Below are 16782 nucleotides of genomic sequence, written 5' to 3'. Positions count from 1 at the left end.
TCAAGGCTAAAAAAAAAGAAGAAAATAAATGTTTGGTTTAATCTTCATTATGCTTGTATTCTTCTTGTGTTTATGTATTTTATTTTCTAATGGTAGGTGGGCTTTTTATCCGATTTTATAGGTTATCTAAGACCCCTTTGGTTGATCACTATGCCTAGAATTGAGGTTTGACCAATGAAATTTATTTATTTTTTTCGGGTATACTTTTTAAATTATTCGCAGCCCTCAAGCCTAAAACTAATTAAATTTGTTAATGTAATAATAACAATGTCGTTCGAATTTAGTCGATTTGACTAATGAAATGTAGAATTGGATTTAATATATATTTATATGAAATTTAAGGTATAATCACAATTGTAATTATTTATTAATATAATTTAGATAATTATAATCAAAATTAATCATTATAAATTATAAAGTATTAGTAATACTTAAATCGATTGAAAATTAAGATTTCAAACTTTCATTAAATCAAAGCCTTACTAACTTAATTTGTTTAATATATTATTTAACTAAAAGTAAAATATATTTATTTAAATTTAATTGTAATATTATACAATGTTAGTATATCTTATACACACAATGATTTTTTTATTTTTTTATTTGGTGAAAACACACAATGAAATTTTCGATTTTCCAGTTTGCATCGAAGCAAATGCTCATTATTCGATTTTTATCTGACTTGACCATAATAAGCTTTGGTCTTTAGTAATCTTATAATTTAATTATTTTTTTTAAATAGCAGATAAGAATAAGGGGTGGATGTATGTGTAAGCGCACTCGCATGATTTGGTAATGGCAAATAAGCCAACGCGGGCAACTGTCTGGATTGGCACTGCCAAATAAGATTCCTTCAGATTACGCTTCTCACTAATAATTAATTATAATTAATAATATTTACCATCAAAGAAGATCACAATTATTTATTTATTTATTTTGGTATTGTCTTGTACTGATAAAAATACTGGAACAAGCAGTTCACATATCAAGGAAATATTGCTTTCACTCTCTTGATGATCTTAACATACAGCGAGCTTAGTCACAGAGGAAAATGATGATGCGATTTTCACTTCAAAAAGGTAAACAAAAACTTAAAAAACAAAATCAATTAAAAGAAAAAAAGGGACGAATTTCATTTATTTGTTTAATTTTTGATTATTTTGCTGTTCCCTTGTGTTGCAGTGAAGAATTTACCGGCTTTAAGGCCTCAGGTTTTGGCTTCTGCGAGTCCTCGTTTCTCTACTGCTGCCGAATCTTCTTTTAATCACCGTAATCCTTCGGTATAACGCTTTTGCTTCTATTTATCGTTCTTCGAATGATATGTGTATTTTTCGTTCTATCGAGATCCATTTTTTTTAATGCAAAATGGTATTTATTCAATTCTTTTTTATGTATTGATCGGATTGGGCTTTATACTACAGAGGGTTCCTAATCTTATAGGAGGTGCTTTTGTTGATTCGAAATCAACATCAACCATTGATGTTATAAACCCTGTGAGTGTCTCATCCTAATCTTTTTTATAGATAAGAATATTCAGCTCTTGGAGTTAATTGTAATATATGTTAGTTTGGAAAATTAAATAGGCGACACAAGAAGTTGTTTCACAAATTCCTTTAACTACAAATGAAGAGTTCAAAGCTGCAGTGGCTGCAGCAAAGCAAGCTTTCCCGTCATGGCGAAATACCCCAATTACAACTCGTCAGCGTATTATGTTCAAACTCCAAGAGCTTATTCGTAGGGATATGGTAAAGCATGAGCTTAGTTCAGGTTTTTCTTTGTGTAGTAAGTTTTTTGTATAGATGCTTTTTAAGCTAATGAATCTATTCAATCTTTATTTTGTTTTTAGGATAAACTGGCCAAGAATATTACAACTGAACAGGGCAAGACATTGAAGGATGCTCATGGAGATGTCTTTCGGGGACTTGGTTGGTATCTATATCCTTCAATGTACTGTTTGAGTTGGTAGCAGAAATTGTCAACCTTAACAGTGTTAAAGATTAATATTTTTTTCCTTTTCTTTTTTTATTTTATTTTCTGGACTTTTTTCATATAGAGGTGGTGGAACATAGTTGTGGAATGGCAACCCTGAAAATGGGAGAGTATGTCCCCAATGTAGCTAGTGGAATCGATACATATAGTATTAGAGAACCACTAGGTGTTTGTGCTGGGATTTGTCCCTTCAACTTTCCAGCAATGATTCCCTTATGGGTAAGTCTTCATTTTATACATAGTAGTTTCAATTTTCAAAGCATAGCAACTGTTGGCCTTCTATTCCTAATTTATACTTGTTTGTCCCCCTATTAAATTTCAGGCTTATGAACTTTAATGGATTCTCATTTCCCATTAATCAGCATTTTAGTGCAATTATTTTTCTTCATAAACTTAGGAACTCATACCAAGCAGTTTGGTTCTTCACTAATATTGATTGTATAGATGATAAAGTATAAACTTTATTGCTTCTTCTGAGTCTTGGTAGTAAGTTGTTGCCAACTTCCAGAAAGGCCGTTTTTATCAAATCCATGCAAGAGAAAAATTAACATATGGTTTTTTTTTTTTTTTAAATGCAGATGTTCCCTGTCGCAGTTACATGTGGTAATACCTTTGTTTTAAAGCCATCAGAAAAGGATCCTGGTGAGTTCAACATAATAATTGTATGATGTAGTATCCTGGTGAGTTCACATATATGGAGGACAAAAGGTTGCTATAACTTGTTTTATTGTGGCTGGTCGTTAAAGATCTTATTTGGATGTTGATGTGCCATACATGGGTGGGACATTATAATTACTATTGTTACTACCTTAATTTTTTCAGTTACATAAGAAAAGGACAACTTGGTTGTCGTTCCTTTGTTCTTACATGACTTCACTTTACTCTCCAACTCTTTTCTTAAAATACCATTTTTTTACTTTCCAGGGGCATCCATAATGCTGGCTGAGTTAGCAATGGAAGCTGGTCTGCCCCCGGGTGTCTTAAATATAGTTCATGGCACCAATGTAGGTTCCTCATTAACATGATTTTATGAAGTCCACGGTTTTATATATCTTTATTTCTAATTTATACATCTATTTGCATAGTTGCTATTCGTTAAATGTCACTTTGAATATCGAAGTAATATTTTTTCTGTAAATGTACAGTTTGATTACCATCTGCAGGCCAAAAAAACACATATTTTTCTTCAATGTTGTATAAGTGGCATAAATGTATAATGTTTCATTTAATTGATTCTACCATAAATATCCTAATATCTTTTTCTGTGGCAGGACATTGTTAATGCTATTTGTGATGATGACGATATCAGAGCTATATCATTTGTTGGTTCTAATACTGTAAGTATGCCTTTTGTGTCCAAAGCACACAGATGACTACCATTGCGACCTTTCAGAAATTTGAGTTCTAAATAGTTCTCTTCTTTATTGTTTTGGTTGTTGCTCTTAAAATTGCTTGTGATAACCTGGTGTAACAACTTTTTGAAGTACCAAAGATTCTTTGGCCAATGCAGGACCAAATATGAGAAATTCATTCTTCGCTTCTTTCATAACATTTTTTAATGTCTTCAATGAAGTAGGTCTTGCCGTTTGTTTCTCCTAGGATTAACTCTTCACATGTCTAACACTATGAACTCTTAAATTTTGACTTCCCCTCACTTTGATGTCCCTAGTTGTTTTCAAGATGTAAACTATTTTATCATGTGCATCGTCTCCTTCATGTTTAATTTTCTCCGGCACCGTAGACATCTTCCTTTGCCTATATAGGATCTTTTGGTACTTCATGGGTAAATTGCCATGGCTATTTCTGTTGTGATATGACTGTTATTGTCCTAAACTTCTTTTTGCAATTCATGAAAAGTCATTGATGTTTCACAAAGCAGTTCAGTATTTTGGTTATATTCTTCTTGATGTTTTCTTTTTAATTTTTTGAAGGCTGGCATGCACATATATGGAAGAGCTTCTGCTAAAGGAAAACGTGTGCAGGTATCATTTAACTTACATTATAAGCAATACATGATTTATCTCCTAGTGATATGGTCACTTCTGTTAAGCCACCATATCCACATCAGTTAAGTTTACAATTTGCTATTTCCTTATATTCAGGTTTGGCCTTTCCAACTTGCTGATTAGTAATAGTTTGGATGCTTAACAACTTATATGACTTTATAAAGTTGAACTAAGTTTCCTTCTCAATAAAATATTTTTCTCAGTCCAATATGGGGGCCAAAAATCATGGCATTGTCATGCCTGATGCAAACAAGGATGCTACACTAAATGCTCTACTTGCTGCTGGTTTTGGTGCTGCTGGACAAAGGTGCATGGCACTTAGCACAATAGTCTTTGTTGGTGACTCTGAATCATGGTATTGTGTTTTTCCTCCATCTTGTTGTAATTTTGGAAAGCTATGATTAAGGGGGTTCCTGAACTTTCCAGGTTGAATGACCTGGTTGAGTGTGCCAAAGGTCTTAAAGTTAATGCTGGAATTGAACCCAATGCAGACCTTGGTCCAGTGATTAGCAAACAGGTATTGTGTGTTCAAGATATTTCCCACCTTTTCTGGACAACTGCTAACATGCTACTAATTCTCACTAAATATAGTAGAAATCATGCCTAAGCGTTTCTTTTTTTTCTGACAATTCGAAATGCCCTAATTCTCTGGGCGGACGACGTAAAATCTATTATTTATCCTAGGCCAAGGCCTGGGCCTACCTGTATCAAGGTATCAGGTCCATCACAGGGTTGTATAATTGCGTAGAGCAGATCTTTCTTCCCTTTTTTCTGCTGTCATTCCCATACTCTTCTTTTATTTAAAAAAAAAAAAGAAGAAAGAACAATCCAGAAATATCTGATAAACTACACGAGGTGATGCAAGGATGAGCCCAACCACTCATCATGATCAGGTTATTTGAGTGAATGGGTTTATACTTATAAGGTACTTTCCAGAAGGCGACTGGTATAACATATTATTCGGATAATCAAAAACATTGGACTTGAAGCTGGGAATTCCAGCAAAAAGGTTGTAGCTTGAGCCAACTTGACTCCATCTAGGGGGATGGGGAATAATGACCTCAATCTACCATTTCTGATGCCCCTTTTAATGCTTTCTTTTCATTCTTCTCATTTGTTTGGATCCTTGGAATTCTTTGGAATTCTTTTGTTCATTGGAATTCTTTTGCTTTACAGGCTAAAGAACGAATATGCAGATTAGTTCAATCTGGAGTTGAGAGTGGTGCAAAACTACTGCTTGATGGGAGAAATATCGTGGTATTTAATATTTCTTCCCTATTCAATTAACTTTTTACTTGTGGCATCATATAGATAGTATATTCCATCTTCAAGATTGAAAAATCCTGATAAAGCGCATAAAATCGTTGAGTATTTTGGAACCACTTAAAAGTGGATTTGTCTTGGGCCATTATTGGCAGCAGAGATTGAAGAATATTTATAGAATATAATAAGATCCAGAGAGAATGAGTTACTACAAAATCCAAATGATTTGGTGTACCTAAGCTAAGATCTTTCCTCCACCTCCTCCATCTCTGCTTCCCTGATTGGTTTATTGAGATCTTTCTGAAGGGGGTTGGTATGGTCCTTGTTAGGTCTTTGTTTCCTTGCTGCTAACTAGATTTTTGAACTTCTCAAAAAAAACCTGTTACTAACTATCTATGAGTGACAAAATAGGTTCCAGGATATGAGCAAGGAAATTTTATTGGTCCGACAATTTTAACTGGTGTCACAGCTGACATGGAATGCTATAAGGTATTCATTTCTGTTTATGACTTGTAACGCATTGTTTAAATTGTGGTCATGAAAATACCAGGAGTGGGTAAAAATGACTCTTGAACATTCATAGAAAATACCTTGACTACTCTATTTTGGCCTGTGCAGGAGGAAATCTTCGGCCCAGTTCTTGTTTGCATGAAGGTGAGTTACTTCCCTCTCTGTTTCTTAGCTAATCAAACTTTTCATTGATTAGTATTGCTGACTGTTTCTTCTTTTCATGCCACATGTTCAGGCTGACAGCTTGGAAGACGCTTTAAACATTGTTAACAGAAACAAGTACATCCCGAATCTGACTCTCTTTTGGTCCTCCTAAGTTATGTATCAATGTTTGTCTCACTTGTGAGTTGCGCTCTGTTTCAGATATGGTAATGGTGCTTCTATATTTACTACATCCGGTGCTGTAGCGAGGAAATTCCAGACAGAGGTTGAGGCTGGGCAGGTAAAACTGTGGATCAAATATAGTAGGGTATATTGAAAATTGCTCAGAGCTGCAATTACATAACCCATACAAGTACCACTTACGAAACATGATGGCATTAACTGAAAGGTCATTTGTTTGTTGCTTTGAAAGTTCAATCATTAATATGTTTTGATTGATTTAGGTTGGCATCAATGTCCCCATACCAGTTCCCTTGCCGTTTTTCTCATTTACTGGCAATAAATCATCTTTCGCAGGCGACCTTAACTTTTATGGTAATATATACATTATAACTAATATAGTTCTTCAACTTGCCATCTGCTGGTAACCCCCACTTTTCAACCAACCGTTTGACTCAGAAGCTCTTTCTTATTTGCAGGCAAGGCTGGAGTTAACTTTTTCACCCAGATTAAAACAGTTACTCAACAATGGAAGGATTTACCTAGCGGCAGCGGTGTTTCCCTAGCGATGCCAACATCGCAGAAGTTATAACCATGATCGGATTGTTCTTTCAGGAGTTGTAGGTCTGCCCTGTACCAATGTCAAGATCTTCACTTAACCACCTTTCAACTGATTCCCTATATTGCTAGTTTATAAGACGGGAAAACAGGGGAAATAAGATTGTCCTTAATGTCATTTAACCATGGTTGTGGACACAATTTTGTTCGCGGTCACATTTATAGTGGTTGCGGATGTAATGCATGCTATTACAGGCAATTGTGGTAAATATCGGTTGTTAAATCCATCTCTTTTGGAAAAATTCAATACCGGTGGTAGACTAGATTCTCCAAGAGCATATCGCCCTGCGAATAAATTCTTTATAGGGGCTTTATGCTTCCATACCCGGATTCTCTGTTTTGGATTTATTTTATGTATGTTTAATTGCAGTGCCTGCCAGCCCCTAAAATGTAAAATTTTTATTTAGGCTTTTGAGATTTTTAAATATTTTAAATTAGTAAAAGTAAAATTATATTTTAGCCCTCTTAAAATTATAAAAATTTAATTTAATTTTTAAAAAATTATAAAGATATAGGGTATAAAAAATTAAAATTTTATTCAATCTATTGTTTTGACTTCACCCCTGTTTAATTGGTTCGCCATTGATGCTCCACCAAAAGCCTCTACTGCTCATCGGTTTATGCTTCACTCTCTTCCATTTCCAATGTCCAATGTACCAAAGACATATCGTGTTTTATCATTTAGTATGAAACGTAATCCAAAGAGGTTCGAACTGGATTGGTTACTAAGATTGATTAGTTTGGAAACTGATTAAGGCAACTTTCTAGTATTGAATTGATTTGATAAAAAAAATGGTACGGATCAATTGAACATATTAAATCAAGTTTTTTTTTATTTTTTAATTTATATTTTAAATTTTTTTTATGATTTTTAATTGAGCCAGACCGAACCAATTAAATTGGTAAACTAATGGTTTGATTGATTCAATCATTGGTTTGGTTCTAAAAATTTTGATATATCCTATCAAACACGACGAGTCTTTCAAGTGATGATAATTTAGATTGCATATTCGAATAAAATTTAAATTTGAATCTTAAATTTATTATTTGTTGCAGGTTTGGAACAAATGCAACTAGATACTTTGGATGTCCATTATCCAAATTCATACTACTTATTCAAATTTAGATATTCATATCTAATGGTTACATAATGTTTATAATTTTTATTTTTTATATTTAAAATTGGTAGATTTGAATTTGGATTTTTGCAAAAATGTTTGTAAATTTTGAAACTAATTTTTTCTTACAGATTCAAATATTTAATGGATAATAGTATTAATTCAAATTCGAACTTGAATAGTAATACTCAAATAATGATCCCAAAATCATTTTACAGTTTTAATGTTCTAAGAATTTGTATTCATCATTCTCAAACTCTGATGGATGGAACAATGATATTGGATAACAAGAAACCTCACAAACCATGTACTATATAGCCCGCTATATTATCACAAGCTAACCACATATTAGATGTAATGTGATCTTGATATACGATGAATTCCCGCATTACATGCTGCTGTAAACTAAGAGACAAACAATCTTCGAAACCATCTCTTTTCTTAAACTTTACAGCAGTAAAATATTTCAAGATCGATTAGACACACTAACTCAAGCAAGCTGACCCTCTCCAAGATTATTCAGTTTTTGAATATTAGCTAAGTGCTTCCTTCCCCATAGATGAGAATTCAGATCCTCTGATCGACCGCAGGTTATGTTACATATAGTACACCTAAATTGAGGAATTTTAGTCTTATCATGTTTCTTCCCAACCTGTTGCTGCTGCCCTTGTACGTTTTCACTTGATTTTACATGATTTCCCACCATATTAGTTGTTGGTATCGCCTTCTTCGATTCTTCTTGTGGCAGATTAGATTTGCTCATCTCGGTTTTAGGATTAACTGCATTGCTGCATGCTGCTGACGAAGCAGATATTTGGCCTTTGGGAGGTTCTTGTTTCTTTGAACCTTTTTTCTGGGGTTCCTTGCGGGAAACCTCAGATTGTTTTACCTTTGAAGCCAAACCAGCTTTGCCTTTACAAGGCTGGTTATTTGCTTGCATTAAGTTGTCTTTGTGTTTTCTTCCTCGCAAATGACTATTCAAGGTTTTCTCACTCGTGGTTGTCACTTGACACATAGCACAAGTCCATTCCTTCTGAACTTGCTTATCTGAAGGTATCTCAGGTAAATCGGGACCCACCTCTCCCACAGTTTCTGGAAGTGTAGCAGTAGTATTGTTCACTGTCTGAATGACATTGGGATCGGTTTTCGGAATCTGCAAAAGTGATTCAAGTCAACAATCAGTAGCTATGAGAAATGAGGCAACACATAAAAGCTTAATTCTCATTGCATATTCGAGAGGAAAATGAGTATGGAACTTTACCGGAGCAACTTCCCATTTCTCTGTTATTTGCACAGGTTTTATGCCTTTCTGCAATATGCTAGTCTCCGTCCCCTTTGGCTACATTGTTAAAAACAACCATATTAGTATCATATAGAGGGTAAAAGTACTATAGAAGCCTCTCTACTAGGAATCTAATTGCATTTTACCCTATTCACTCGAAAAATAGACAAATTAGTTCCTGTAGGTTAGATCAAAGAGCAAATTAATCATTTCTATTAAAAAGTTCATCCATTTCAATTGCTAAAAACTAGTGTGGTTAACAGAATAACCAAACAATACCTCATGTTGACATATAGGACCAGTTTTTCACAGTAGAAACGGATGAAGTTTTCAACAGAATGACCAGTTTGCTCTTTGATCTAACATACAGAGACTAATATACCCATTTTTTCTAGTAAAAAGAGCAAATACAATCTGACTCCAAGTACAAAGGCCTCCATGATATTTTTCCTCTATATATGTGCTCAATACATATTGCTACATATAATCCTATATATATGTAGTAAATATGACCTCATTAGCAATAAGTTTCTCTTGAACTTCTGTTGGTCCATGTGCCTTCACACAGTCATCAGCTACTTCAACAAGAAAATTGTCCTTCAAAAACAAGTCTTGCTGCTTCTTGAACCAGTTAATGATAGTTGGCAAATCCATATACAAACATGGATGAACAAATCGATTATAAACATAAAAGGCACCATCGAAATGGGGTATCATCATCCAACAGACAATGGTTAGCTTCATATATGGCCAAAATGGAAGCCATTGAAGGATCCCCATGAAAGCATGTTCGAACAAGGAAATCAGTGAGAAGATAATCCAATAAGTAACTAATTTCTTGGTGTCAGTGTTGGAATTAGCCTCAATTGCCTGAATGGAAGCACGTCTGTTAATAGGCAAACACAACATCATCACCACATTTTTCATATATATAAAGCACTAAGTAAATTTACCATCGAGTCCCTGGTACTATGATTCAAATTAAATTTTACCCCCTCTACTCGAAAAATAAATAAATTAATTTCTCTACATTAGATCAAAGAGCAAAGTGAACATTCACTTAGAAATTTTATCCATTTATGTTGTTAAAAATTGGACATCGCATGTTGCTGTCTAATTATTCCCTTGATCACCTCAGTTTTTAATAGTACAAGTAAATGAAAATTTTAACAGAAATGACCAATTTGTTCTTTAATCTAAATGTACAAAAATTAATTTTCTCATTTTTTGAGTAAAGGAAGCAAAATACAATCAACTCTTGGTACAAAAATCTGCATGTTATTTTTACCAAAATACTCAAATGCTTAACTAAGTATATACTTATCAATGCCACATCTTCACTGGACTATTCATAATAATAATAATAAAAGAACCCAGGTTTTAAATGATCTTTCAATTTATTCATTATACCATCAAAATGAAATGTCAAAAAGAGTAAAGCATAAAGCATTGAAAGTATTATATATATATATATGTAAAGGATACTTACAGAGGATAACCTAAAGCAAAGAGAGGCCTGCAAACCAAGAGAAAATTTTTATTAAGAAATCCATGAACTCGTAACATAAAATAGAAATTTTTTTCAACAAAAAAAAATATCTTGTAGGTTTAAAAAATTGAGAAAAAAATACCAAGCAAGAGAATGAAAGCATATCAATGCAAGCTTAACAAGAGCTTGAAAACCCATGTTGGATTCAACTTTCTTTTAGTTAAATTTATTGAGCTGAAGACTAGGGGCTTGGAGGGGGGACATGAACAGGCTGAACCTGAGAAAACCTCTTGCAGTAAGCAAAGACTGCGAAAAAAAACAAATGCTTACAAAAGAGTTCCACTGAAAAGTCAATATGGTATACTTTGCTTTAATTTAACGCTAAATGCTTAATTTGGCCACTAATCTTCGTATATTTTAACAAAATGGTCCTAATCGTATTTTTGAATGTTTTTGGCCATTATCTTTTGATTTTTTTCAAACTGTTCTTTCTAACATATTTAATGAATAAATTTAAGGTTTCAATCTTTCTTTTTCTTTTAAAAGGTTTTAATTTTTTATATGTTTGTTTACGAAGAGGCTTTTCTATTGAGTTAATTTTTTTAGATAATTATGTTTATTTTCTTTAAATTAAGACTTATTTTTTTAATTTCAAGTATTTTTTATTTATTTTATTATTTTTCACATGTTATTATCTTATAGGGTTATTTAAGTAATAAATTACATTTTATTAAAAATATTTCACATATAAAATTCCACATTATCTCTATTAATTTTTTTAACGGTACTTTTATTAAATCGGTTAGAAAAAATAGTTTGAAAAAAGAACAAAATTTGATGGTAAAAAAAGGTTCGAAATATAATTAAAATTATTTTGACAAAACATACAAATATTAGTGACCAAAATTATCTCAAAAATACAATTAGGATACTTTTGACAAAATATACAAATATTGGTGACCAAAATTGTCATTAATTCTAAATTTAACAACTTTATTTTATATGATACTGGAGCTGGAAATATTCGGTTACAACTTCCGTAGTCGCTTAATGTGGTAGGTAAACGTCACGCGTGGTAGCTGACAGAGATCGAGGCTTTGGATACGCGCTAAGCTACTTTAATAGATTCCTCGTACGGATAAAAACGTGGCGGTGGTTGGGCATGTTGAAAAGTTTCCTTGGCTGGGAAAGGGCAGATTGCCCGATAGAGGATGCTATTTACTAAGTTTTCCATTACATTTCCAAAAATCATACTGCCAGTGCCCTGAAAAGTTGCGTAATTTCGGCTTTGGCACAAGTTATTAGAAAATATTTTAATTTAAATTTATTTTTTTGTAATTTTTACTTTTATTAGGTTTAATATATTGTTTGGTATTTAAGTTTTTTATTTTTTGTACTTGTATTATTATTTTATTTAATAGGATATTTGTATTTGATAAAAGTTATATATTTTGATATCTAAAAGTAATAATGTTAATTTTCTCATTTTTAATTTAAATTTTAGGATCAATTTATAAAATTAATTGCTAATATTATTAAGTTTACAAGTAAAAAAAATACGAAAGGCTGAGAGAAAGTTTCAATAAAATCATGATAGTGGGCATCATCTCGTGCCATCTATGTATTTGTGAAATTTTTGAATCTGTTTTTTTTTAATAATCTCGTTATAGATCTTAATTATATTTGTTCTTTTTTATATAATGTCTAGAACTACTCATAGCCCCTCCCAACCCATAAATAAAAGGATAATGCGCTTCAATGCACTCGAACCCACGTTCTCTTGTATTGACAATAATATTCATGCTATATTAAGTTAAGACTTAATCGATAAATTTGGACTTGTTAATTGTATTGGACTTGCAGCTTGAATTATTAACTGCTATAACAACTATGATGTATAAGTATTATGGAAGTTACTGTATTAGGATTTAGATTGTATTTTATCCATTTTACTTGAAAATAGGTAAATTAATCTTTATAAGTTAGATTAAAGAGCAAACTAGACATTTTTGTTAAATTTTTATTCATTTCTACAATAAAAAATTAGTGTGACTAACAAAATAACCAAACAGTTGCACATGGTGTGTTATATGTATCTCATTTGACTACGATGATCAATTTTTAACAATAAAAATGAATAAAATTTTAACAAAAGACAAATTTATTTTTTGATTTGATATATAAAAATTGATTCGTCTATTTTTTTAATAGAAGAAGTAAAATCCAATTCCACTCACCTCTATAAAATCTTTACTCAATTATGATAATAAAAAGCGTAACAAAATCTAATCACTCGTACTCGTAAAATGGTCTTATTTCCACTTGAGAATTGGGTTGGAGATGCTTGGAGCTGTTGGGCTTCTTTCAAGATTGATGTAAATTATGGCCTATAGAGATGTTAGAGTTTGTGTTCTGAAATACTCTCCAATATTTGATTTAGTAAAAGAGTGGTATAATGATAAAAAGTAAGAGAATATTTATGTAGAGTAATAGTAAAAATGGTGATCTTAATGAAGATGAAGGTGTACTTAAAATTCATATCTGGTCTTGGAGGCTGCCTTTAGGGTTGTACTTTACCTACAAATGAGAAGGGATTGGCTGATCTCTTTATATATATATATGAAAACTAGCAAGGCTGTACAAGGGCAAGGGCGAAGCCAGGGGGTTAGCATCGGCCCCGGCCTCTCTTAAAATATAAAATTATATTTTAAGCCCTTAAATTTTTTTAAAAATTTTAAATTAATAAAGGTAAAATTATATTTTGGCCCCCTAAAATTATAAAAATTCTATTTAATCATTTATAAATTATAAAGATATAAAATATAAAAAATTAAAATTTCATCCAGCCTCCCTAAAAAAATTTTCTAGCTTCGCCCTGTACAAGGGCCATTTCACTAGCCTTGTACCCTCTATAACTTAGATATTGTTTCGGCCAAATTGATGAAAGCTACTTTATTTTCCAAGTGTTACACTATCTTATTGATATCTATCCCTTGCAATTATGTAGGCCTAGTGTGCCATATGATTTTTTTTTTAAGGTTTAAGTTAGAACTGATCATGGATTAAATTATTCATATAAGTCTAAAGGTTCGTTTGAAAAGTGAGAAAATTAAAGGCAAAAATATAGATTTGAAAAATGGACTTGAATAAAAAAACAAAGCTCATTTTCTAAACGAGTCGAGCCTTGGGTAAGATTTTTTAACTTGGGCCTGGTCCAACTTGAATCAACCTAAACTTTTTTTCTATTGTCATTTTGTTGTTGTTTTTATTTAGATATTGTATAACTCTTGTTTTATTGTTAATTTTGTTATTATTTTAGAAGCATATGCTTGCTATGTTGCAATTATCTTAGTGTTATTTAAGTATAAAAACATTTTTAATACATTTTCAATTGTTGAAAAATATTTATTTTAATATTTCTAGTGTATTTAATGATTATATTTTTAATTTTTTATATAAAAAACAATATACAAAATTAATACAGGCCGAGTCAGACTCGGTTTAGCATTTTTAACTTGGGTTGGACTTGGGTAGAATTTTAAGCCTTTTTAAGCCGAGCCCAACAAGCCTAAAATTTTGCATCGACCCTACTCGGCCCATAATAAGATCTAGTTTAAGTCTTATGTTAGAGTTGTGTGACCCAATTATTGTTAAAGAAATAATATAGTGGTAAAACTAAGGGGTCTGTAATGGGCTTAAGGCTAAGGGCCGAGGTACGGTATAGGTTGTGCAAGTGGAATCTGTATAGAACTATATTTCTTCTATTTAATATTGATTAGAACAAGGTGTTTCAACCTTACTAAACTGCTTCTATTTGACGCTCATTATAATAAGATTTTTCAACTTTTAAATAGATGTAGTTGAAACTCATCTTATATCATTTGAATTTGACATTAGTGAATTTTCTTCTCCTCCACCCGTAATTTTTTCTTGAAAGAATTTTCATGTAAAATTTGTATATGTTTTTCTTATTATTTTGTGATCATTCTATTATTATTATTGATATTAGTATTAACACCTTATATATTTTAACTGATATAACATGTTTATTGGCCCACCAATAACAAATGGAAGGCTTAATTTTATTATACTTAAATTGTATTTAGATGAGAAATCTATAAGAGGATGATTTTCAAAATCATAAAAATGAGATTATTTGTTTTAGTAAAAAATTTGAAGGATTTCAAAATTTGAATTAATGATTTGAGTAATTCAATTTTTTTTAAAAATTCTATGAAGAGATGATTCGAGTTATTTATAATTTTATTTTATTTTATATACGTAATCTCATCATAAAATAAAAAATTTTAATTTCAAAAAATATTTTTATTTAATTCTAATATTTATTTTTATTAAAAATATTTATAAATTTTTACAAATGCAATAATATTTATATTGAATATTTTTTATATAATTTATTTTTAATATCTTTATTCTTATTTTATAATTAGTTTTTAAAATTATAATATTTCAATAACTTGATTTTTTAAATAATTATTTATTCAAATAAAACAATTAATAAATTTTAAACGTTAGCATTTAAAAAATCTCCAAACACGCTCTTATTGTTCCAGTTCAGGTGTCACTCAATTTAAATTGTGATTGTGATGAATAATTATTTGATTTTTGGTCACTAGCCATTAAATGGTCAATGGGAAGATGATGTGACAATTTTTAAAATTAGCATAGTAGTAACTTTAACTTTCAATATTTATATATTGTATCAATTTAATATTGATTCTAAAAAATTTAATCCTTAACATTTACACATTATGTAATTTGGTCTTTTTTGGTAGTTTTTAGGATAAATACTAAATTGATATAATGTATAAATGTCAAGGTTTAAAATTACTATTATGCTAATTTTAAAAGCCATCAAGTTATCTTTTCGTTAGTAATTTAACATCTAGCAACCAAAAAATAAAAAGTCCAATAATTGAGTAATCATTTTGTAACTTTTAACAGTTGAATAACTAAAAAAGAAATTTATTAATACTTAAGTGGCTACCTGTATAGTTTACCCAATAATTAGATTGTTTTTAAAATTGTTATAACCTCGTTATAATTATTCTAAGTCTAGATATATTTTGATTACAATTGGCAAGCATCAAAATCGGTTGAATTGGTAGTTGCCTTCAACTTTCTCTAAAATAAAGGCAATACCATGTACATGGAACAACAATGGGAAGGCGTGATCTTAGTAAACTAATTAATGCTTGAGGAGTCTCTCACGTACTAAATTAGACAATTCGGTATATTAATTTTTTCCATACCTAATTTATATCATTTGGATTTTTGAATGTAAGATTTATCTTATAGAATGTATATTCTAATTTTTTAATAAAATAATAAATGGTATAATGTTAAATTTAGCTTTTGAAGTTTTTTTTTTCGTTTTGGCTCAGAATTTTAAGTTAAATTTGACAATCAATTTTTTAAAAAGAGTCGAATTTGATGATTAACCTTTTAAAAAGATGTTTTTAAATAGAAATAACGACCAAATATTAAATTTTAACTATGGCAGCTAGCATGACAATTCACATGTATTTCTTGCTTCTTCTTTTTAAATTTTTTAAAATTATTTCTTGATACAAGACATATAAGACAAATAGCGCCATGTCAACATGAAATACATGTGCACTATCACATCGGTTACCACACTAATATGGCTGAAAAAATTGATGTTTTAGTCAGTATTTCTGTTTAAAAGAGTGATTTGATTCTTTTTTAAAAAGTTAAGAATTAAAATTAGTAAAAATAATAATAACAAAATTAATAAAATATATAAATATTGAAGGTTAAATTTAATATTAACTAAATCACTAGTATAGTGACAAATAAATAAATAAAAATAAAATCAAAACACATGGCATACAATCAATACTGAAAAAACAAAAACTCTTACTCAATTTCAGAAAAAAATATGAGTTATATATGTAAGGTTTAAACTTTGTTTAGAAATTTGCTTGTTTGGTTTAAAAGAATGCAAGTAAACTGGAAGGAGCCGGCCAAACCATGTGAATATGGAATTTGAAGGTTACAACTGGATCACCAATGAATCCAACCAATTCATAAATAATTTACCTAATTAAAAACCATAGTTTAATCATTTATCCTGTTTAAACAAAATCACAGATAATAAAATTGACATGCAGAAATACTATGTTCTTATAAAGTCAGATTGCT

The 16782-nt window shown here is 30.8% G+C and overlaps 2 protein-coding genes across 2 annotated transcripts; one reads left to right on the top strand and one right to left on the bottom strand.

Moving 5' to 3' along the window:
* The first annotated feature begins 752 nt into the window (after window positions 1-752).
* Window positions 753-6916, top strand: LOC107886997 (methylmalonate-semialdehyde dehydrogenase [acylating], mitochondrial). Its single transcript, XM_016811120.2, has 19 exons — window positions 753-1079; window positions 1183-1280; window positions 1422-1493; window positions 1584-1745; window positions 1847-1925; window positions 2054-2208; window positions 2568-2631; window positions 2914-2993; window positions 3261-3326; window positions 3921-3971; window positions 4199-4350; window positions 4422-4512; window positions 5172-5252; window positions 5670-5747; window positions 5877-5912; window positions 6004-6047; window positions 6132-6210; window positions 6374-6464; window positions 6569-6916. Exons 1-19 carry the CDS (start codon window positions 1052-1054, stop codon window positions 6679-6681), a joined length of 1620 nt encoding a protein of 539 aa, XP_016666609.1. The 5' UTR covers window positions 753-1051; the 3' UTR covers window positions 6682-6916.
* A 1119-nt stretch (window positions 6917-8035) lies between these two features.
* LOC107886998 (uncharacterized) lies at window positions 8036-10969 on the bottom strand. The gene is made up of 5 exons (XM_016811121.2): window positions 10739-10969; window positions 10597-10623; window positions 9621-9993; window positions 9087-9164; window positions 8036-8978 (listed from the first exon to the last, which is right to left on the bottom strand). Exons 1-5 carry the CDS (start codon window positions 10792-10794, stop codon window positions 8316-8318), a joined length of 1197 nt encoding a protein of 398 aa, XP_016666610.1. The 5' UTR covers window positions 10795-10969; the 3' UTR covers window positions 8036-8315.
* Between the last annotated feature and the right edge of the window lie 5813 nt (window positions 10970-16782).

This window comes from Gossypium hirsutum, chromosome A03 (genome assembly GCF_007990345.1).
Source record: "Gossypium hirsutum isolate 1008001.06 chromosome A03, Gossypium_hirsutum_v2.1, whole genome shotgun sequence".
Classification (NCBI taxonomy): Eukaryota; Viridiplantae; Streptophyta; class Magnoliopsida; order Malvales; family Malvaceae; genus Gossypium; species Gossypium hirsutum.
Note: the sequence above shows the minus strand (reverse complement) of the source record. Positions and strands in the feature narration are given on the sequence as shown.